The sequence below is a fragment of the Brachypodium distachyon genome, chromosome 3 (assembly GCF_000005505.3).
Source record: "Brachypodium distachyon strain Bd21 chromosome 3, Brachypodium_distachyon_v3.0, whole genome shotgun sequence".
Taxonomy (NCBI): domain Eukaryota; kingdom Viridiplantae; phylum Streptophyta; class Magnoliopsida; order Poales; family Poaceae; genus Brachypodium; species Brachypodium distachyon.
Genome location: NC_016133.3, coordinates 31937844 through 31960638, shown reverse-complemented (window position 1 = coordinate 31960638; position 22795 = coordinate 31937844). Strand labels below are relative to the sequence as shown.

General features: G+C 44.8%; 3 protein-coding genes across 3 annotated transcripts; all 3 read left to right on the top strand.

Moving 5' to 3' along the window:
- The first annotated feature begins 4203 nt into the window (after window positions 1–4203).
- On the top strand, window positions 4204–7428 carry LOC100842874 (membrane steroid-binding protein 1). The gene is made up of 2 exons (XM_003574105.4): window positions 4204–4593; window positions 6892–7428. The coding sequence occupies exons 1-2, from the start codon at window positions 4286–4288 to the stop codon at window positions 7217–7219; spliced, it is 636 nt and encodes a 211-aa protein (XP_003574153.1). The 5' UTR covers window positions 4204–4285; the 3' UTR covers window positions 7220–7428.
- Window positions 7429–11478: 4050 nt separating this feature from the next.
- LOC100842567 (membrane steroid-binding protein 2) lies at window positions 11479–13820 on the top strand. Its single transcript, XM_003574104.4, has 3 exons — window positions 11479–11690; window positions 11787–12072; window positions 13325–13820. The coding sequence occupies exons 1-3, from the start codon at window positions 11519–11521 to the stop codon at window positions 13617–13619; spliced, it is 753 nt and encodes a 250-aa protein (XP_003574152.1). The 5' UTR covers window positions 11479–11518; the 3' UTR covers window positions 13620–13820.
- Window positions 13821–18568: 4748 nt separating this feature from the next.
- Window positions 18569–22066, top strand: LOC100841654 (glutamyl-tRNA reductase 2). Its single transcript, XM_003574101.4, has 3 exons — window positions 18569–19148; window positions 20252–20493; window positions 20624–22066. The coding sequence occupies exons 1-3, from the start codon at window positions 18914–18916 to the stop codon at window positions 21755–21757; spliced, it is 1611 nt and encodes a 536-aa protein (XP_003574149.3). The 5' UTR covers window positions 18569–18913; the 3' UTR covers window positions 21758–22066.
- The last annotated feature ends 729 nt before the right edge of the window (window positions 22067–22795 follow it).

The following is a 22795-nucleotide window of genomic DNA, read 5'->3' as shown; positions in this document are numbered from 1 at the left end:
CCTACACGGTGGGATAGCCATATCATGGAAGTCTTCTAAGCAGACACTAGTGGTTACATCCACAAACCATTCTGAAATAATAGCTTTATACGAAGCATCTCGTGAAAGTGTATTGCAAGGACTCGAATGATTAACCACATACAACAATCATGTGGTATTGGTTCGATTGAATCACCAAAAATTATCTATGAGGATAATTCTGCTTGTGTTAAACAGATGCAAACAGGTTATATAAAAAGCAGTATGACTAAACATATTGCACCTAAACTATTTTATCCTCATGAACTACAACAAAGTGGGGAAATAAACGTCTTGCAAACCAAATCATGTGATAACCTCGCAGATTTGTTCACTAAGTCCTTACCCAACTCCACATTTCAAAAATGTGTCCATGGGATTTAACCTGTATGCGACAACTTAAAATTTTGCAAACATCAGGGGAGTATTCACCTGAATTTAACCTGTTCATGACATCATATTGCACTCTTTTCTATTATGAGTTTTTACTCACTAATTTCTCATAAAAAGGTTTTAATGAGATATCAACATAAGATTATATGTCATATTTTCTATTTTCTCCACCGAGTTTTTTAAAGATAATATACAAGGCATATTTATTGTTCACATAATTCAATATGAATTATCAAGAAACAATAACCAATATATGTTCTACCATTTTCTCCTTATTTTTCCCATTGGGTTTTTAAAAAGAGTTTTCGCAACATATCAACATTAGTATTACTTTCCTTAATATTTTTCCCACAGGGTTTTTGGAGGAAATTACAAGATTCCATGATGTTACAAATATATACATATCAACGGAGCAAATTGATCAAGGAGGAGTGTTAAGATTAAATTAGCATGTGATCAATTAGGATATTAAGTATTAGTTAATTAGCAAATAAAGCAGTTAATTAGCAACTGCCCATAACTGAAAAATCTCTCGGTTGTTTCCCGAGCGGGTGCCTGTACCCAATTTTTGGGACGTTTGTGAATGTACAGACGCCTCTTTCCTTTGTATAAATATAGCATCAATCAATGGAATCAAACACACAATCATTCATTCTCGTTCATTCACAACAACATGCTCATTTGTCAGTCTCACTATGCTTATAAAAATTGTGGTCATGTTCTCCTCATCTTGAAGTGGAGCATTTCTAAAGCACATCTCTGCAAAAATAAAAAACAGAGAGAAAGAAAATCTCAGAACCACGTCAGTTTGACATTCCATAGATTTTGTAAAAATGACAAGTAATGGAAATGAGATGAAAACGAGAATATCTTTATCTCATTTTCCCACCACTTGTCACTGGCCGCAGCGGTATGGGTGTTGGGATCTCTTCCTAACCTAGGTGCATGTTGGCTCAACAATGATTTCCATTTTTTTTGCAGGTAATGATTTCCATATATTGTAGTCATCTCTTTTTAGTGACTCTCACCTTTCTTTGAATTGTTTGCGGCCATAGTTTCTCTTCGCACACTTGTTGAACTTGCATATCAAATTGGCATACCCAACAGCATTCAAACATCCTATTGCAGGTTAGTAGCTTGCACTTCTTTGGCACACGTGCTAAGGAAAACTCTGTGAGCTACAACAAACAGTTCCGGTTTTATTAACCTGATTCCTATTCGTTTATCAGTAAAGGAAGGAATTATTATCTATTTTCACATGTAACTTTGCCATGTTTCGGTTTTACATCTATGATATACACATGACATGGAGATCAAAATGGGTAATTCCTTGCTGCCCAATATGCCCACAAAAAAATTTACTCTCTATAATTTACACATCACGCAAAACAGTACACAAACAACGGCTATTTTAACCATAACTTCACCATTCCAAATCTCATTCCACACCATGCAAATCAATAGACACACATGTCCCAATTTTCTCCAAATATCCATCATTTCAGAGAATGCAACCAACAAAAAAATCCACTACATTTGCAACACCTTGTTGCGGATCGACGTGGTTGTTAGCCGAAGCTCTCTCAGTGTCACTTTATCTCTCTCACTCATTCTCACATGAATCGGATAGACAAAGGGAGACAAAGACGTTTGCGCCGTGTAATCGTTCCCGGCTTTTCTCGTTTCTTCCTTTTATTCTCTTATCACTGTTACATGCAATATGGGCCGACTAATGCGCTTGCCATCCCACGATCGCAACTCGCACCATCCTGTCCTGGCAAAGGACTCGAACGTGGCCAAACAACCTGGCTAGACACGGCGAATGAGGCTCACCTTAGCAAACTTTGCATGCCCCACACAGGCCGTGAGATCTTGCGCTTATTCTAAACAGTGGTCAAGTGGGGGAGGTAGCAATGGCCAACGGGCTCCTAGATGACGAAGAGCTCCTGGTAGGATAGTGGGGGAGGCTGCAGCGGCGGATCCGGTGCGGTGGGAAGCAGGACAGAGTGGTGAGGACTGGACTGTCAGGCCAACGGGGGATGGAGCGGCGACAACCAGAGAGGAGATGGGGGGAGGAGGCGGCGACTGGCGTTGGGAGCCCAACCCTAGCGGGAGCTGGTGCAGTAGAGGTACGGGCAAGATTTGGTTTTGTTTGGAGGGTTTGGGTGTGGTGGCATCTTGATTGTAATTTTGGTTTGGTGGCAATCTTATTTGTAATACGGGAAGCTGCAACTGGAAAAAAAGGGCCCGAAGAAGTTTTCCCTACTTTTCCGCTGGTGGCTTCCTGGGACCTAGAAGTTGTTCAAAAGCTGAGGAGGCCTTAACCAATTTTATAATGTTGCACATGCTTAGCTGGTTTTATGGAGTGTCTTGTTTCATCTGTTTTTGGATCGGTATCCAGATGAAATCTAAAATTTATGTGTAATGATGTATTATGATTAATAGAGTACCATATTTTCTAAAAAAAAAGTGTTAGTTCGCCTCTTCATCTCCTGCCTTACACCTTCGCCCCTATGCTTTTTTCTCTTGACAAAAGTGTCATAAAGAAATAAGGTTGCAACGCTCAGAAGCATGGAACCACACAAAGACAACAACAAAGACATATGTCTTGATGATTAACACAAAATTTCTCTAAAAAATGATAATTAAAAATTGATTCTCGAAATCCTTGCACCAAGCCAAACTGTCGCCTCGACACCAATCTTCCCCACCGCCAAAGCATTGTCGAAGAACGGAAGAGGGCGGTTGACAGTCCTATCTCTAGATCCCCATAAAAAAAAGACAGCCCTATCTCTAGAGAAACACCATCTCAGAAACCGTTGTTTTTCGAGCTAGTGAGCTAGACCGTGACCAAGGCTTAGTGACACATCGGCCAAGGATCTTCCCCATACCCCCCATATCCCGGCGCCACCATCTTCATACACCGAGCCGAAGAAGAAGAACGTCGCTGTTAATGACAAATCCCTCTTTGAGATATCAAAATTTTCTACAAATGCTGCTACAGCCACCACAAGTGAAAACAAGAAGCACCCGCCATCACGTGCAAAATTCATTGGAATTGGAGACCAGATAAAAGACCAAACCACCTACTCTCTCCGTCCAAAAATATATTTATTTTTAGGTTTTGTCCCAACAACGACGATTGGAACCTCGCTGAGATGGGGAAGAAGGCAAATTATTCTTTTTTGTAGAAACACAGTACAGAAGCAGACGCTCACAAGCACGCACGCACACTCACACCTATGAAGGCACACACGCACACGCTACCCGTATGAGCACCTACGAGAGACCGGTTTGCCACATCATCTTGAGATTGACTAAGTCACCACATGCGTCTCGTAGTTGACGGGTACGTCACTTCCAATGAAAGCACAACGCCGGTTAGGTTCTGAAATAAATTCAGAGAAATGTGAGAACCCATATCAAGTCGAAGACTTAAACCTGAGATATTTCACCGTAAGAAACCAAACGAGGTGCACTAGGTTGGCGAAGGCAAATTATTCTGTTGGCGTTCATTTGCACTCGTAAGAACTTCTTTTTCTCGGAGGACTTGTAAGAACTGATAGCATGGTGATGATCGAAACATGTGCAGCAAGCAGCATGCATGTACCGGGGCCCGGGGGACGGCGGTTCGTCGTACGGACGGAAGGTCCTTCTCGAGAACTCCGCCAGCCGCCACCGTCCCTTACGGGTAGACCCCACAAGTGTTGACCAGACATGCAAAATTACAACCCCACCCACCCTCCCCATCCGCACGTTTCGCAGCCCTTTATAATCCCGGAGATATTTTCCCACCTCCGTCTCCGCTCGGGATCCAAGTCCGCTAAAAGACCAGACTGCCCCCGAAGCCCAAACCCCCTCCTCGTCGGCTGCGATGGCGGTGGCGGAGCTCTGGGAGACGCTGAAGCAGGCGATCGCGGCGTACACGGGGCTATCCCCGGCGGCCTTTTTCACGGCCGTGGCGGTGGCCGCCGCGCTGTACCACGTCGTGTCGGGGATCTTCGCGGCGCCGCCGCCTCCCAGGCAGCGGCCGCGCGAGGAGCCCGAGGCGGAGCCGCTCCCACCTCCCGTGCAGCTGGGAGAGGTTGATGAGGAGGAGCTCCGGCAGTACGACGGGTCCGACCCCAAGAAGCCCCTCCTCATGGCCATCAAGGGCCAGATCTATGACGTCACACAGAGCAGGTATCTCCCATCTTTCGATTTTAGGATGTGATTGTCCGGTTTTGTGTAGTCAACAGATTGTCCTTTTGGATGCTGATGAGATACAGCCGGCGATTCGTTTACTGTGATTTGTGTGAATTCTTGAGCGAGTATCATATTTTGGGGGCTCACCAAGTCACCGTCGAGCATGGTCAAAGAATTATATTTTGCAGTATTTGTTTGCTACCATAGTTTGATTACTCGGTGTATTAATATCGTACAATGCTATCTGGTCCATGCGCTCCAAATTATTAAAGAGTGCACTGTGGACAAATTGTGGGAAGAATGGGGATAACCGGTAATAAATCATCAGTTACTGAATCTTGAAATAACGACAAAAAAATCAGTTGCGAAGCATTATAAATCTAGATAAGTGACAAAATCAATCAGGAAACAACAAATTGGCGAGGCATGTTCTTCCGCGAAGGTCGTGAGCAATTTAGGTTCAGGCTTTTTGGTTCACCTTGCTCTTTGTCTCTCATTGCTGACTGTCTGCGTGTGCGGTTGGCAGAACTGGTAAGCCAGAAATGGGCAGGGATTTAGGTGAGGACTAGTGTTGAGCTCAATTTTTGGTGTGTGGCGGGTTTGGGGTAGGACTGCTAGCAGCGTCAATAGCTGTGGTGGGTGGGGTGGTGCTGTGGGGAGGAAGATAATGCATGCCAAGAAGACAATTTAGTGCGGTGCAGTGGTGCTCCCCGTGTACTATGCTTCATCAAGTTTTGTTGCACCCCTTTAATTCTTTGGGTTGTAAGCCTCTAATACTACTAAATTGTTAGCCAGGGCAGGGATTGTGGACATGGTATACAGTGATTATTTGTATGGTAGGTTTTTACTATTACGTATTACCTTTTTCTTCACAATTGTAATGATTTTTGTAAGCCTCTAATACTACTAAGAAAAGGAGAGCGCTACTTTGGTGAAAGAAGTGGTAGGATGTTTTGGGGAATAATTGAATATCAAAGTTCATATTCATAACCAGGAAATGGAAACCTCCATTTGGGATCGGATGCTTATCTTAGCTATCTACTAATATCTAGTATTTGTCTTTGACAAACTGTGTCCTTGGGCTCACATAAATTTGTGTGGATGGTTTTGAATTTATTGGTTCATTCAGTAAGTTTGCACTTGAAAATGTTCCAGAATCGGGATGCAATTATCCTTTGGAGGTCGGATAAAAGAATATATGCATGCTAGAAGGAAATAGGGTCGTAGAAGATCGTTGTCCTGATGCGTGTACACTAGAGAGTAGTTCTGATTCTGTGGAAGGTGAAAACGAAGCAAGGCCCCTTATTCTTTAGATGGTAGGTACTCTACACCTAAAAGAACTGGAAGGATGTTTGTTGGTCTCCGCATTTTTTATATATTATTTTTATGGTTAGGTTCAATAATGCAATAAGATATGTGGCTTCTCTTCTTTATCGTTTGGTATGAAGATGTAGTTGTGGGTGGAGCACACATACCTTGTGGAGGGAGAATAACATAAGAGATCTTGGATTTATCATATGCAAGCTTTAATAGCATCTTCTCATGGATGCTAAATGGGAGCCATCATGGTGGGCCCCATTATGGCAGCTGTGGGTTGAACAGTAGCCAGTGGTCACTATGGCTGATGCACAGTAAGAGATGCTATGCCTTGTGCTTTGTGTGATTTTGGAAGCTCATCTTGTAAACGAATTTATGTACTTACTTGTAATACATGCTCAACGGGTTGTGCTAGAAATAGCTAGAGGGGAGAGATCACAGTGGGATCCACCTTAACACAAACTTTAGAGTTGAGGCAGTTGGAGGGAGATGTCCTAACTTGCAATATGCCTGTCTCCTTTGTGCTTTTCGGTGCTAATTCTCCCCTCGGTTGTGGTCCGGGTCCCTCCATTCGTCAAAACTTGCCTTCTTAGAAAAGAGATGTTAATACCAAGGAGGGGTGGTGGGGGTCGTTTTGTCCCAGTTTTGCCCCTAATTATTCCCATGATCAACTCACTGTTAACGCGCTCACTTTGCCACGTCCAGACGCGTCGGACAACCGTGGCCAGTATTTCCGTTGCTGGATGACCAAGGGTAGCAAAGATTGGGTACACATTTCATTTTCCTATTGACCAAGCTGTTGCTGGGGCAATTTGGGAATGAACCTCTGCAGAAAAGGCTGGACACCCTCTTTTTGGGGATTTTCTGAAGCGCCCAGTTTTGAGGAACTGAGGGATCATTAGGAATATGTTAACCAAGCTTCCATAAATTTCTGATTCTGGGTCCGTATTTCTAATTTCACTTTCAATGTCTATGCAGAATGTTCTATGGACCTGGTGGACCTTACGCACTTTTCGCTGGCAAAGATGCCAGCAGAGCTCTAGCCAAGATGTCTTTTGAGCCCCAGGACTTGACTGGTAACATCGCTGGCCTTGGGCCATTTGAGCTTGACGCGCTGCAAGACTGGGAATACAAGTTCATGAGCAAGTACGTGAAGGTCGGCACAATCAAGAAAGTTCCCGTGGAAGATGGCAACACAAGCTCATCCCCCGAAACAAACGAAACTGCAAATGCGGAGGAGGCGAAAGAGAAGGAAGCCGAGACAGCCGTAGAAGCCGAGCCAGCTGTAGCAGCCAAGGAAAGCTAAAAGGGTCAGTCGCGCCAATAAATATGTGTTATTCGGTATGTGTAATTTGTACCAGCACATTGGACATGCGGGTGGCGCTGGTGTGCTGTTATAATTTTTAGTCGTTGCTGGAGCTGGATATTACCAGGGTAGTAGGGTGTTCCTACCCTTTGCTAAGGCGTCTGTTGATACTTATGGATGAATAATATAGCTGCTCTCTAAATTACTCTGGGCTGTGGTTGGCACTTCCTTGAAAATTACCGTATATATTGCCGTTGGATCCATTTTACTCGATATACCAGCCTCCTCTCATCCGTAATACGGATTTACGGAACTGGATCTATATATCACATTGTCGTTTCTTTCGGTGTCATGAGGTAGCCTTTGGTCTTACGTCCAGTAGACAACTGAGGATATAATTTTTTCGGGCCTATTTGTTTCAAAGAACTTTTTTGGAGAATTCTAGTCCTCTGAAATTTTTCCTATGTTAATCGTGTGATTCAAAGGATTGCAATATATATTTTTTTTCCCTTGGGATTCATTTGCTTTGGATTTCATTGAAAAATTTACATCTACTCCAACCTTTTGGAAAAAAGGAAAGATATGTTTCCCTATGCATGCTACATCATTTGAGTCATGTCGTATTCAAGATGGCATGCCATTTTAATTTAACCTGCATTTTTGTCTGCTCTTTTTTTTTTTGACAAGGTTTCCAACTTCATTAACTCAACAAGTCAGAAACATTACAAGCCTTTATAACCTCAGGCCGAACCTCAGGGGGAACATCACTAATCATAATACCGGCCGACGAGATCAGCCGGCTGTATCTAGCAAGGCAGTGGGCACCCTCGACTTGGTGTCGTGCGACCTTGCTAAAGCTACAGAAGCGTGGCGACCTCAGGCACAGCTTAATCTCTTCAATCACGTCGAACCAGCAGGATTTGTCGGCCTTCTCTGCATGAACTGCCTGGACAATAGCAACACAATCTGTTTCAATGCAAACGGGGCCTATGAGGTCAGTCCCAATCGCTTTAATTCCTTCCCGACAGGCGATGGCTTCGGCCTCCTCTGCGCATCTAACGTTGCGAAGCAGGCCCCAGGCGGATAACCGAATTGCACCTTTGTCATCAAGAGCAATCGCGCCCCAGGAACCGGAACCCCTCTCTTCGACAAAACTGGCGTCAATCTGGAGCTGAACCATACCTTGATTCGGGGGCTTCCAGGTAACGACCTTCTGATCTAGCATCCGCGGTTTCACAACTTCATGCTCGGCCACCGGCTCTTTGCCACGGTCCATATGACTGTTAAAAACCCCATCTCCTTCCTGGATAAGAGTCAGGAGGGAATTCCTGTAGGCTTCGATCGTTTTTTCGCCTTTTCCAATGATTACATCATTGCGCCATTCCCAGGCTCTCCACCACAGCAGGAAGAGCTTTCTCCTAGCATCCTCCGGAATCTGTCCAATGAGGATAAGAACCCAATCGATCCCCTTCTTTAGCAGTTTCTCTTCCGGGGGCAGATCCCAGAGTGTTCTCATAACATCCCGCAGGGCCTTCGCTTTTGTACACATTATAACCGCATGGTGTCCATCTTCCTCATCCATGCCACAGATAGAGCAGGTAGGTAACTCCTTTTTAAACCGGTAACTACGACTTCTTTGCACAGCAAGAGACTCCGAAGCCAATCTCCAGGCGAACACTTTCACTTTTGGAGGCACGTTTGTTTTCCAAATGAGAGACCAGAGATTACGGTCCCCCAAGGGGCTGGTGTTTGTCCCAGTAGGGTCTTTGTTCCAGGTTCTCTCCAAGGCCAGTTTGTAGGCGCTTCGGACAGTGAATCTCCCAGATTTTTCAGGGAGCCACGCTAGGAAGTCTTCTCCTTCATAGCTTGGGATTCGGATTTTAAGGATCTCGTCGGCATCAATTGGGTGCATAACAGACCTGACAAGGGGTTCGTCCCAGGTTTTCGAATCTTGTCTAATTAAACTGGACACCCTTCTCAATCTGGAGGAGCCTCGGATTAGCGGCACTTTATTATTTTCTCTCGGGATCCAGTTGTCTCTCCAAATCCGCACTTTTTGTCTGGAATTAATCCTCCATACCATGCCTTTTTTAAGAAGATCAAGGCCGTAAGTAATACTTTGCCAGCAAGGCGACGCATTCTGCATGAAGCTCGTGTCAGACAGTTCCCCATGAGGGAAATACTTCGACTTCATTACGCAAGCACAAAGGCTATCTGGTTTGTCCACAAGTCTCCACACCTGCCGAGCCAGCAGCGCTTGGTTGAACAACCTCAGATCCCGGAATCCAATCCCCCCCCCCCCCCCCCCCCCGCACTCAGTCCGGATCATTTTCTCCCAAGCCAACCAATGCACCTTTCTCTCATCCCCCCACCAGAAGCTTCTCGATCTCTGCATTAAGCTTTCACAGAGGCCTGCTGAGAATTGGAACATACTCATAGCGTAGATGGGTATAGCCTGTATAACGGATTTCACCAGAACCTTCTTACCAGCCGCAGAAAGATACCTTTCTGTCCAGTCATTCAGCCTTTTATCCACTTGATCAAGGATGGATTGGAACTTCCCATTGTTCATTCTTCCTTCCGGGATCGGTAGGCCAAGGTAAGTTTCATCAAAGGCGGCTGTGGTGACATTGAGAACTATAGCCACTCAGTCATGGTTTGTGTTCGAACAATTCCTGCCCATCATAAGAGAACATTTGTCCGGGCTTAACATCTGTCCAGTCCCCCTCTCATATCGAGAGAGGACATTCTTGATACGTATGGCTTGTTGTTCCTCACCCTTAAAGAAAAGCATGCAGTCATCAACGAACATGAGGTTGGTAATACCAGGCACATTCCTGCAGACTTTAAGCTCCTGGATTGCTCCACTGCTGCACTCCTTGTTAAGCAGTGTTGAAAGGCCCTTCGTAACAAAAAGGAAGAGGAAAGGCGAAAGTGAGTCCCCCTGCCGAAGACCCCTCCCCGGGGTGAACTGCTGCAATAGTTCACCATTGAATCTAACCGAGTACCGCACAGACGTGACGCAGCTCATGATCCACATGATCCATCTTTCAGCGAAACCTTTTTTCCGGAGCGCTTCTTCAAGGAACCCCCAATCCACCCAGTCATAGGCCTTTGCAAGGTCTAGTTTATAAGCACAAAACTTCCCAGCAGACCCTTTGTTCAAAGCATGGATGCATTCAAAGGCGATAATAGCGTTGTCAGTTATCATTCTGCCCGGTACGAAAGCACTCTGCGTTTCGCCAATGATCCCTTCCAGCAGAGGTCTAAGTTTATTAACCAGGCATTTGGCAACGATTTTATAGATCATGTTGCACAAGCTAATCGGTCTGAAATCTTTAATATTTTCCGGGCGGCTTTTCTTGGGAATCAGGACAATGGTCGTGTCGTTGACCCCCTCAGGCATTTGTCCTGTGTCAAAGAAGGTGATGATTGCCTTCACGATATCATCTCTACATGTATCCCAGTGCCTCTGGAAGAAACGGGCCAAGAACCCACCTGGGCCGGGGGCCTTTAGGGGCCCAATCTGGAACAAGGCATCCCCCACCTCCTCCTTGGTGAATGGTCTACAGAGCATCTCATTCATCTCGTCCGTCACCGCACCAGCAAGCTCGTTCGTGATAATCTCATGTCTGACCGTGTCATCTTTCTTGAACAGATCCATAAAAAAAATTTGGACAATGCCTTGCATCTCTCTACTATCCTCAGTCAGCGCGCTAGAAATATTTTGAAGTCTGACCACCTTATTTTTCTTCGCACGCCAGGGTGGCCTTCGTGTGGAAGAAAGCAGTGTTGCGGTTCCCCGCCTTCACCCAGTCGATTCTTGAACGTTGCCTCCAGCCAATTTCTTCCTTATCAAGGAGGTTGTCAATATCAGATCGGAGTTTTTTGCAGGTAGCGCTACCTCCTCTATTGTTGCGTTCTTCTTCTCTTGCTAACAACTTTCTCTTCTTCCTAAGCTGCTTCGGAATCGATCCAATTGTTCTCCTACTCCAGTCAGCCAGAGAGCCCATAACACCATTTAAAACGGTGCCCTTGTGTCTTGTGTTTGGTGGCAAGGAACGGTTGCTTCAGGCTTCTAGAACCGGTGCTGTTTACACATTTATTTTTTTAACATAAATCAGCTCCAAATAGACTAATAGAGGTGATAACTTAAAAGATTCTACCAGTGATAAACAAATTACGAAGAATATTTAGACGACACTAATTAGGGTTAACAAGGATGGTTAGTCTAACCAGCTCATAGTTGCTTCAGGCTTCTACCGGTGCTGTTCAGTAGTTGCTTTCGCCGGATCATCGATGGCCGCTTGCTCTGCTCTTACTGCTGCCACTCTCCCCTCCGCCGCCGCAGCACCGGCCGGCCAACGGCGTCCGACAGTGTCTGTGCGCCATCCCGGCGGCCGCCGCCAGCGCCTCTCCGGCGTCTTGCGGTGTAGCGCCGGGCCGAGCGGCGTCGGGGTCTCGGGAAAGCGTGAGCTCTCTGTAACCTGTCGCAAGGATCCGATCCTTCTCTGGGATTCCCTTGGAAATTTGATGTGTTTTCCCCGATTTTGGGCGGGTGGTGCAGTAGCGGAGCTGTGGCGGGCGACGAGGGGTGCGCCTCCGGGGATCGTGCTCGCCGCCGTGGCGGCCGCGGCGGTGGTCTACAAAGTTGCTTCCGGCCTCCTCGCCCCGCCGCCTCCGCCGCCACTAAGACGGCGGGAGGTGGCTGAAGAGGCGCAGCCACCAGCTCCGGAGCCGGTGGAGGTGGGGGAGATCACGGCGGATGAGCTGCAGCAGTACGATGGGTCCGATCCCGAGAAACCGCTTCTCATGGCCATCAAGGGGCAAATCTACGACGTCTCCCAGAGCAGGTCGCTTTCCTTAAGCCCTGTCTCCTGTAACCTCCATTTTCGACTCTGCACTCTGCTCTGGGGCCACTAAATCGCTCAGATTCTGGCCGTGGCAAACTGTCAACTAATGGTATCACTTATTCATACAATTTATCACATGAAATTCTCTAGAAAATGCTCTCTGAAGTGAAAACATTCTTCTTAGTCCCAAAGAGTTAATAGCCAAAACCTGAAAGCAAATAAATAATTCTTCTATGGTACTACTAACATAGGACTAAAATGTTTGTCTTGTATTCTGGATTCCTGAATTCAGTACCACAATGAAATACTAATGGCAGGGTTCTGTCTATGGTGTGATGAAGAATTGTAGGCAATGCTCGAATGAAAGGAGTAACGGGCATACATAGTTGAGGACATCTCTTTGTTCTGGAGACTGGATTGGATTAATGTGTTACTCCCTCCGTCTCATATTAAGTGACTTTCTATTACATGTATCTAGACGCTTTGTAGACATAGATACATTCATGTTTGGACAGATTTGAATCACTTAATATGGGACGGAGGGAGTACAAGATATTAGACTACTTGTTAACGAAATTTCTAATGAACATGCTGCAAATACACTACTGATTTCTGATGCGTTACATAGAACTTGTTTGCTGTTGGTATATTTTTAAGTTGATTTGGGTTCAATTGTTCAATGCTAGTCCACATAGTATGTTTAGAGGTTGTTGGATTAAGCTCAATTATTGGTCACTATTCCATATACTCCCTCCGTCCCATATTAAGTGACGAAATATTACATGTATCTAGACAATTTTTGGGTATAGATACATCCATATTTGGGCAAATTTGGGTCACTTAATATAGGACGGAGGAAGTATATGTTATCTCATTCTCTTGTCCTTACCAGTAAACTCATATCATGGTGTTGATACTATCATTTGAATTGAGGCTTGGGATAACAGTGATATGCTGAAGAAGTGAAATCGCATGGCAGCAAGATTATAATTTTCTATTTATAGAATGTGAACCTTGCCGGTTTGTTCTTATATACTGTATCTTTCAGAAAATTCCCTCTAGTTCAAATCACATGGGTTTTATCTTCTGGTTACAGTGATGTATATCCAAACTCCCAAGACATTGTATTAATCTTCTCTCAGTGCAAAGTTTTCACAGTGAACCACATTTCTAATTAACCATACGTACCACATTGTGTCTGGTATTATCTACATCACTTTTCCCTATTGCTGATTGATTTTCTGTTATGTAGAATGTTCTATGGGCCTGGTGGGCCATATGCATTGTTTGCTGGTAAAGATGCCAGTAGAGCATTAGCGAAGATGTCCTTTGAACCTCAAGATCTGACAGGTGATATTTCTGGCCTTGGTTCATTTGAGCTCAGTGCCTTGCAAGACTGGGAGTACAAGTTCGCTAGCAAGTATGCGAAGGTAGGAAGCATCAAAATCAAAAGTACAGCACCCGTGGAAGAGGGTGATTTCAGCACTTCTGCTGAAATACAGGAGGAAGTTGCTGCCGTGAAGCTGAATGGAGAGAAAGCACCATGAGACAGATATAAATTGATTGTGAAGTCTGGCGAGAAAGAAACAGGGATACCTCCTAGCTGATGCTACATGCATCTGGACTGTTTTTCTTCGAAATGCTGTTCAACTTTGTGTGACTAGATAAGAAGTGTAAATGTGCAATCGACTATAGAATATTGAGTTGTTGAGTTTAAAGAGGATGCTGCCCCATGCTACATTCCACGAGATAATGCTGTCGATTTCCCTTTGTCAAGAACATGTTGCCATGTTTTTTTTAGAGGGACAGGGGGCGGGAAAACCCCCAATTCCATTTACGGAAACCAACAGTAGGAAGTATCAGGTCTCTTACAAGTATCGAAAACTGACAGACTGCAACAGGAAACAGAAAGCAATGCCACCGGCGGGTTTAGTAGAGAAACTACATAACAGGCTACTGCGTGTAATCCTCCACCACTTTCTGCACCTTGGCTCGCAGGCGCTCTTGCGCCAGAAGATCAGCACCACTGGGAACTGGCAGCTTCACCCGGGCATCGGAAGACAAAGACAACAGAGAACAACAACCTGCCAATCCATCTGCTAGGTCAGGAGCCCCAGGAGCCAACAGTGGAGTCAGTCCAGCAAGTATGGTGTTGTCAACAGAGCAGAAACCTGCAAGCAAAAGTGATCGATTGAATCAACATATGATCTTTGAAAAGTAGACGGCATTTCTTGACTGATTTCAAGATCAGCCACAAGACCTGCTTGATATCAGATCAAGGATGGTGATTAAAGATCATATTATTATGAAATTTGCATAAACTCCATAAGACCGCAGCATAAATAGAGTTTACAGCAGTTAACTTTTTAGAGGCTATCCAACAGCTGGAAACAGACAGCATGTTGGCTTCTATGTCTTTGTGAAGGAAAGTTGAAACATATTTCCAAATTTGTTTGGCCACAACACAATCAAATAGAAGATGTTGTATAGTCTCTAGAGTCTAGATCAGTACTAGTACAGAAAACACGTCCTCAGTTTTATTAAGGTTCCTCCTTTTCAGGTTATCTCTGGTTATGATGTTGTTATACTAAGAAACAAGGCAGAGGAAAACCTGTACTCTAGGTAGCTCCAGGACAGACCAAACAGCTGGAATGAAGATTGGCAACAGACCTCTGAAGTTAATAATGTTGTAAAAACTGAGCTGGTAGAGTAGGTGCCAGAAGCAGTATACTTCCAGATTAAAGTATCTGGTTCGTCTAGGAAACATGTTTCCATGTTATTGGATACTCTGATAGTCGATACTCAATAATAGCATAACTGCCTTACTGAAGAGCAGCGGCCCTTACGAAGATACTTCGGTATTTGGGCCAACTTTCATTATTTTCTCTGCATTGTTCTGCAGTGCTGTGCTGTGTTCGCCATGTGATCACTTGGATAACCAGTACCAGTAGTTCATAAATATTTTGAGTTTTAGTAATGTGCAAACTCAATGCCAGGTCGATCTGATTTGAAAAAGAACCCGAGAATATGGAAAGTTAAAACAAGCAGCACCAAACAAGATGGTTGAAATTTCAGCAGCACAAGTAGAGCCATGCAGATGTATAGGTGTTCCCTCAAAATAAAATAAAAATGCAGATGCATAGGTGCTTACTCTTTTGTTTCTCGTTGCATTATCTATTTATCCTTCACATCTGGTTTATACAGGGTAGATGCTATAGCAGAAGTAAGAGCAATGTTAAGCACATTATCTGCTTACCAAATTGACATCAAAGCTAGCAGCTCTATGATTATACACGTTCTGTTATACTACCTAGGAATGAAGCTTAGAAGCTCAGTTTTTTTTTGTTTGCCGAAAAGAAGCTGAGATATTTTATGCATCTCAACGAGCTTCAAGAATGAGAGATACTTCGCTGATTGCTCAATGAATGAGCAATCAGGATTTGTGTTCTTTTATGCAAACTGTCAAGGTCAGCACGTCAGGTAGACAGCCCATGGCCAACTCATAAATCATGTGTGAACCTAAAAAAGCCTTTTGTTTATCTCAGGGCTCATGTCACTAACGATTTAACAGAAAGAATTCTTACTCTGCTGTGCAGTTTATGTGTACATAACTCCGTACTTGGTCTGCACTGCTGCAACCAGAGAACCGGAAGCTGGCTACTACAGCCTGCAAACAAATGAAACGAACAGTCAGCATTCAGGGAAGTGTTCTTCCTCACTTCCTGCATGTATGGCATTCTAATTCTCCACCATTCTAGAAGGTTTCTCTTTACGTTAAAAAAAAACAAGGTTTCTCTTTGTTTTATGTATGGTTGTCGTCTTTTTTAATTCTTTGTTGTGCTTGTATGCATCTTATTATATAGATGCCAGATTTTTAAATACGTGCATTCTATTCGGTAAATACGACAATGAGTATCCATAATATGTCCATTATCGAAAGAAAGAAAATGTCACGCACGATTTCACCGAGTCCACTGCGTTCATCACCACCATGTGAATGCCAAGGTTGTTCGGTTGCATAGGAAGTTGATGCCGGTTTGTCATTGCTTTTTTCTCATTGACTTGTCTGGGGCATGACAACTGACAAGAGCATATTCGTTTTGGGTACAGTTTATGATAATTCCAAGTGGTATCCATGTTGTCCTTGAAACCACATGGATTGTATGGTAATTTACATGGAATAGCAAATTTTCAGGAATTTTGAAACTTTTGTTGTTTGCTGTTTCAAGTACAAAAACTACTCATACCTCGTTTGGCATCCATCATTTTGACCTAGAAATCTGAAATTCATTTTGAATTTTAGAAACCAACTTTTTTGATTGGCATGGAATTGGCCACATGAATTCATTCTCAAATTCCATGGAATCACATTATTAACTAACCCCAATTCCTCTCTAAAAGCCATCATTTCTCTGGAATTGTCTCTCACTCTACAAATCCATGTGGTAGTCAAAATGATTTTTGAGTCTGGAATTCAAATGCAACCAAATAAAATCTTATCAGAAATTGGATTTCGTTTCATTTCTACCAAATGAAATGAAAGGATGGATGCCAAATGAACTGTCAGTGTAATAGAAGTCTGTACCAGCCAAAGAACATTGTAAGAAGCTTTGCCATTCAATGTGAAAAGCTAGTAAGCTTATGAAAGTGGAATATAAGAAAGAGCACTATAGGAATGGTCAAAGATAAGTCTTATCCTCTGAAAAATGCATCTTGACGGGTAGGGATATTTACGTGGCATGCATGCTCTTTTTTTTTTCTAAAGACATGTGGCATGATCTCTTGACCTATTAGTTAGTTTTGACAAATTGACCGTGGCCTAACAATTTTTGTGCGTTGCGTAACAAACTTGCAGAAACACAGCTGTATACGCACAAAGTTGTGAAAAGTCAAATCCCAAAAGGCAAATGAGTGGAAGGATTTAACTTATTTTGTTTCTTCTAAGGAAAATTGTATAGCATGAATATCACATGAAATAGTTCGATTCTTGTAAGGAAAATTTCACCTTGCCAACTAGGGTCTCACTGTTTCGCGTTGCATATACTTAATTCATCGGTTTCTCATTGCATCATCTATTTATCTTTCACATCTAGTTTATACAGAGTACATGCTATACAATTTGTTTAACAAAAATCTGGGTAGTGCTAAGCACATCATGTGCTTATACCTAACTGCATTGAAGTAGGCAGCTCTACGATATACTACATATTTGATATACTACATATTTGATACATACTCGGAATGAAATTTAGAAGCTCAGCAGATATTAGTTTTGTTGTTGCAGGAAAGAATGTTCAGATATTTTATACATTTCAGTAAGCTTCAAGAATGCATTGCTAATTTTTGTTGTTAATTACCTCGATAAGTTTTCTGTTATGTTGTTTGTCAAACTGAGGGAGAGACAGCGTTGGCCAACCTATATGAACCTAAAGAAGCCTGTTAGTTTTGACAAATTAAGTGTGGCGTAACAAACGTGCAGAATAACAGGTGTGTGCCCACGAATTAGTATGTGAAAAGTCAAATGATAATGACATGTGCGGGAAGGATTCAACTGCTCCATCCGTCCAACAAAGGATGCCACAAGTTTTACTAAATTTGAATGCATATATACATTAAGTCATGTCTAGATACATCCAAATTTTGACAAACTTGAGACATCTTTTGTTTGACAGAGGGAGTACATTTTCTTCTAGTTCTTCAGAGGCTCTGTTTTGCAGTGTAAAAGTTCAAATGAATACGGAAATGTTTGGCAAGACAACGAACCGTGGCTCCTACCATCTTATTCTTCTTACAAATGTGTACCCTTAAATACGGCCGAATCGCTGAAATACCCCAAGTTTCAAGTGGAAAACAGGACAAAATGGAAAAACGACTCGATTGACATCAGACTAAACTAACGCATTTTGTCCATTTCGGACCAACTTGACCGTGCAAGGTCAAATGCGTCACCCCGGTGGAGTTGCACTTACACGTGGCGAGCTTACGACCCAGAAGGCCCTCGCGCGCTTTCTGTTCTCACCTCAACATTGCCACCAAAATAGTTGGATTCTTACATATGTAATTCAGAACATCTTTGCCTTTGCAGCTAATATGGTCCCATCGTATCGCGGGCAAGGGCAAGCGTGACCGTGCAATGAGATTTCGCATGGGACAGGAATCCCTACCTGAACCAGTCGCAGCAGTGAGTGAGAAGCCGTGATTGGAACGAGGCGCCGGATATGCCGCATGGGGATCGTGCCGGAGGAGTGCAGCAGGACAAACAGGGGAGTGTGGCCAGCACGTCGACACGCTTCGCCATCAGCCGCGGATGCGCGCGTGAGGCGGCCATGCGAACCCGTGTTTGCTCACACAGACAGGAGCAATCTGCAGATCAAAGCAGCGATAAGGGGAGCGGATAGAACGCGGCCCCGGCAGCCAATCACAGCCCAGAGGCCAGCACACGCCCCCCCCGCCCCCAATCTCATCACAACCCCCCGCGGGCATTAGAAAATTCCCCGACTCGCCGATCCCGCGACGAGACCAGCCGGCTGGCCCAACCCAGACCCACTCTCCGTCCCACTGCCCGTTGGGCCCTACACGCCACCACCTCCCTTAACCTCCGCTCCAAGCTCCCAGACTCCATCCTCTTCCTCCTCCTCTTTCCATTCTTCCTCCTCCCCCGGAACCAATCCTACTTTCATACTCGCGGGGAGAGAGGGAGAGTTGGAGGAGCGTATAAGGATTTCTCAGCTCTCTCTCTCTCGTCTCTCTGCGGTTTATCTACCTTATCTTCGCGGGCCGGGCTGTGTGGAGGACGGGAGGGAAGGACGTCGCCGTTGCAGCGCTGCTTCTGTTGGTCTTGATGATGGCGGGAGCGACGTCAGCCACGGCCGCGGCGGGCGCATTCGCCGCGGGCGCCAAGGCGCGGGGTTCCGCTGCCGCCGCCGCCGCCGCCGCCTGCCCGAGGGTCGTTGCCGCCGGCGGGCGGAGGCGGTCCGGCGTCGTGCGCTGCGACGCCGGCGTGGAGGCCCAGGCGCAGGCGGCGGCCAAGGCGGCCAGCATCGCCGCGCTCGAGCAGTTCAAGATCTCCGCCGACCGTGAGTGCTATGCCCCCTTTGCGCATCCCTTTAGCCCCTTCCTCCTCGAATTCCCCGCCGTTGATGCGATTCCTCTAGGCCTGGGAAATATAAGATTTTGTGCTGGTTTAGCTGGGGGATGCGCGAATTGAAGGATCTCTGCGGTGTTGTCTGGTTGCACGCGTGGAGTTGGTATTAGTTTTAGTATAGGGTTGTTTGATTACTGGGTACTTGAAGGAAAGAAAAACCAAAGTGAACTGCATTGGTGTTTAACAGTTTTGCTCGGGTTGTGTGAGCACATGTTGGACTTTTGCAGGTTATTGACCGATCATTTACTGATTTGGGTTCACAGCATATCTGTTCAGCTCACTGATAAGTTTGAGAGGTAGGAGCACCGGGCAGTTTGTGAGCTAGGAGACTAGGTGGCCAGGTCTCGTGGCGCTAGAGCGGAATCAGTTTACGGCATAAGAGATAAAAAAAATTAGAATAAGGAGCACTGCCAATGGTTCATGCAAGAGGTTCAAGTCTTCCTCACCAAAATAAAAGCAGGAAATTAAAACGAGGAACAGGCCTCCAACCTGAACCAGCAACAGAAATACAGATTTCTACAGTTTTAACACCACACCACAGCTTAGCTATTGGTAATCCCATACTGACACAGATTCCAGCCATGTTTCGCGTGGAGAACTTCTGAAGCAACCAACTGATGAAAACCTTGATTAGTTTTCTTTCGCACAGACTCGTCGAAAAGTTGGCAAGTTGCCGTGGTAACTGATCTTGGAGCCATTTGCTTCACAGAATAGAGGACCATTTGCGCTACGAATGTTCGTCGGTGATTAATAAACAGTTGTTTGTCTTATTTCAAGTGTTATTAGTATTGCAGCCTCCACAAAGGGCCTACCTGAATAAACTGGGTTCTTTCTTGCTCTGTTCTGTAACTTGAGTCTCTCACTACCGAATCCCAAAAATTACAATTATTACTCATAATGTGTAATTATGCTCTGCTTATAATTACAGCTAAATCCAGAAATGTTTATTGCAGTCAAATTTAGTTCCGTTCTCCCAATAGACTAATTTATGTCTTGTTGCAGTATTTTACAACGTTTCTTTTGTGCCACTACCAGGTTACATGAAGGAAAGGAGTAGCATAGCTGTAATAGGCCTCAGTGTACACACAGCACCAGTGGAAATGCGTGAAAAACTTGCTGTTGCAGAGGAACTATGGCCCCTTGCTATTTCAGAACTCACCAGTCTGAATCATATTGAAGAGGCTGCTGTTCTTAGTACCTGCAATAGAATGGAAATTTATGTGGTGGCTTTGTCGTGGAACCGTGGTATTAGAGAAGTAGTAGACTGGATGTCAAAGGTAAGATTATCTGATCAAATCTGTGTTTGCTATGCCCATAGTCTTTTGCCCAGCCTTTCCCTTTTTGGTTGCTGAAGAACATAGTTTGGCAAAGAAGCTCTAAAGCCCCGTATTGTTTTGTTTTTTGCAGAAAAGTGGAATCCCTGCTTCCGAGCTCAGGGAGCATCTCTTCATGTTGCGTGACAGTGATGCTACTCGCCATCTGTTTGAGGTATCATCTGGGCTTGACTCACTAGTTCTTGGAGAAGGACAGATCCTTGCTCAAGTTAAACAAGTTGTCAGGAATGGGCAAAACAGTGGAGGCTTGGGTAAGAACATTGATAGGATGTTCAAGGATGCAATCACAGCTGGAAAGCGTGTCCGCTGTGAGACAAACATATCAGCTGGTGCTGTGTCTGTGAGTTCAGCTGCGGTTGAGTTGGCCCTTATGAAGCTTCCAAAGTCTGAATGCTTGTCAGCTAGGATGCTTTTGATTGGTGCTGGCAAAATGGGCAAATTAGTGGTCAAACATTTGATTGCCAAAGGATGCAAGAAGGTTGTTGTGGTGAACCGCTCAGTGGAAAGGGTGGATGCCATTCGTGAAGAGATGAAAGACATCGAGATCGTGTACAGGCCTCTCACGGAGATGTATGAAGCAGCTGCTGACGCTGATGTTGTATTCACGAGCACCGCGTCTGAAGCCCTTTTGTTCACAAAGGAGCATGCAGAGGCCCTCCCTCCTATTTCTCTTGCTATGGGTGGTGTTCGGCTTTTTGTCGACATATCTGTCCCCAGAAATGTGGGAGCCTGTGTGTCTGATGTGGACCATGCACGAGTATACAATGTTGATGACTTGAAAGAGGTGGTGGAAGCCAACAAGGAAGACCGGCTCAGGAAAGCAATGGAGGCCCAAACAATCATTACCCAAGAACTGAAACGGTTCGAGGCATGGAGGGACTCGCTGGAGACCGTTCCGACCATCAAAAAGCTGAGGTCCTATGCTGACAGGATCAGGGCATCCGAGCTGGAGAAGTGCTTGCAGAAGATCGGAGAAGACAACCTCAACAAGAAGATGAGAAGATCCATCGAGGAGCTCAGCACCGGCATAGTTAACAAACTCCTTCACGGCCCGTTGCAGCACCTGAGATGTGATGGCAGCGACAGCCGCACCCTGGACGAGACGCTTGAAAACATGCATGCCCTCAACAGAATGTTCAGTCTTGACACCGAGAAGGCGGTCCTTGAGCAGAAGATCAAGGCGAAGGTAGAGAAGACCCAAAGCTGAGGACCAGGAGCCAAATCTAAGCTTGTATATCCACGTATATTACTCCCAGAATGTCGCCACGTTCTAATCCAAATCTTTTTTGATCCTCCACTTACCCCTGAGTTCGCCAATTGTGTCGTGAAATTAGCGCCATGGCAGCCCCCAAATCTGTTGAGAAGATAGCAAAAGAAATATATTTGCTCCGAACCTGCCTTTGTACATTATTTGTTGTGTTTACAGCCCGATTTTTAAGCTGTACTATATAATACGCTATTGGACGAAATAAACAGTAATTGGATGCCTGTGTTGTCTGGAGTATCCAAGTTTGCAGTGATTAGTACCATTGTGATAGCTTCTGTATTGAAATAGTTGAGTATCAGCACTTCTGAAGTATTTCTTTCTCGAGACCAACGATCTTTTCCATTTGCTAGTACTTGTTACTCGTGATCAAGACATGGTTAACTAGGCAGTAATAATGTTTTGGTTTTTCTTGGAACTTGGCAAAGTTCTATGCGTCTCTTCTTCTTTGCCTCGCGTCACCGTCTGGTACCCTCACTGTCCCGCCAAGAAAACGGAAACAGGGCGGCGGCTGATCACATAAATGCTGTTGTGGTGTGAAGCCTTTGACACACGTGAACCAGGACGGGGATTCCGTCCTTCTCGCCTCGCCGGTCACGTCACGAGCGATTCAGGGAGGAAGACGAGGGTTCAGTTAGTCGGCCGTCCGGCCTTTACATTGCTGCCGAGTTAGGTAGGGATGGGAATTGGGGACGAGTCTGACCTCTTTGGATTGAACAGATTACATAGATTTTTTTTTTTGGAGGATTTCAATCTATACAAAACTTTACTTCTATAGGCATGGTGTTTCCCACGGCAACCGCTCATCATTGGTGTGCACTTATTTGTATACCACGATCATACAGTTAGAGTTTTTACATGAATTGTTGAACAAGAACCCAGCTCATTGTAGGAGGTCTGGTCAGTCTGACACGCTACCGTTAATCAGAAGTCCAAGTCGGTGCCATTTACATCTCAGATGACACCTGGACTAAAAAGAGT

Coding starts and splice junctions, on each gene's coding strand:
- LOC100842874 (XM_003574105.4), top strand. CDS start 4,286: ATGGCGGTGGCGGAGCTCTGGGAGACGCTGAAGCAGGCGATCGCGGCG. Junction 4,594..6,891: donor TATGACGTCACACAGAGCAG/GTATCTCCCATC, acceptor ATGTCTATGCAG/AATGTTCTATGGACCTGGTG.
- LOC100842567 (XM_003574104.4), top strand. CDS start 11,519: ATGGCCGCTTGCTCTGCTCTTACTGCTGCCACTCTCCCCTCCGCCGCC. Junction 11,691..11,786: donor CGTCGGGGTCTCGGGAAAGC/GTGAGCTCTCTG, acceptor CGGGTGGTGCAG/TAGCGGAGCTGTGGCGGGCG. Junction 12,073..13,324: donor TACGACGTCTCCCAGAGCAG/GTCGCTTTCCTT, acceptor TCTGTTATGTAG/AATGTTCTATGGGCCTGGTG.
- LOC100841654 (XM_003574101.4), top strand. CDS start 18,914: ATGATGGCGGGAGCGACGTCAGCCACGGCCGCGGCGGGCGCATTCGCC. Junction 19,149..20,251: donor GTTCAAGATCTCCGCCGACC/GTGAGTGCTATG, acceptor TGCCACTACCAG/GTTACATGAAGGAAAGGAGT. Junction 20,494..20,623: donor TAGTAGACTGGATGTCAAAG/GTAAGATTATCT, acceptor TGTTTTTTGCAG/AAAAGTGGAATCCCTGCTTC.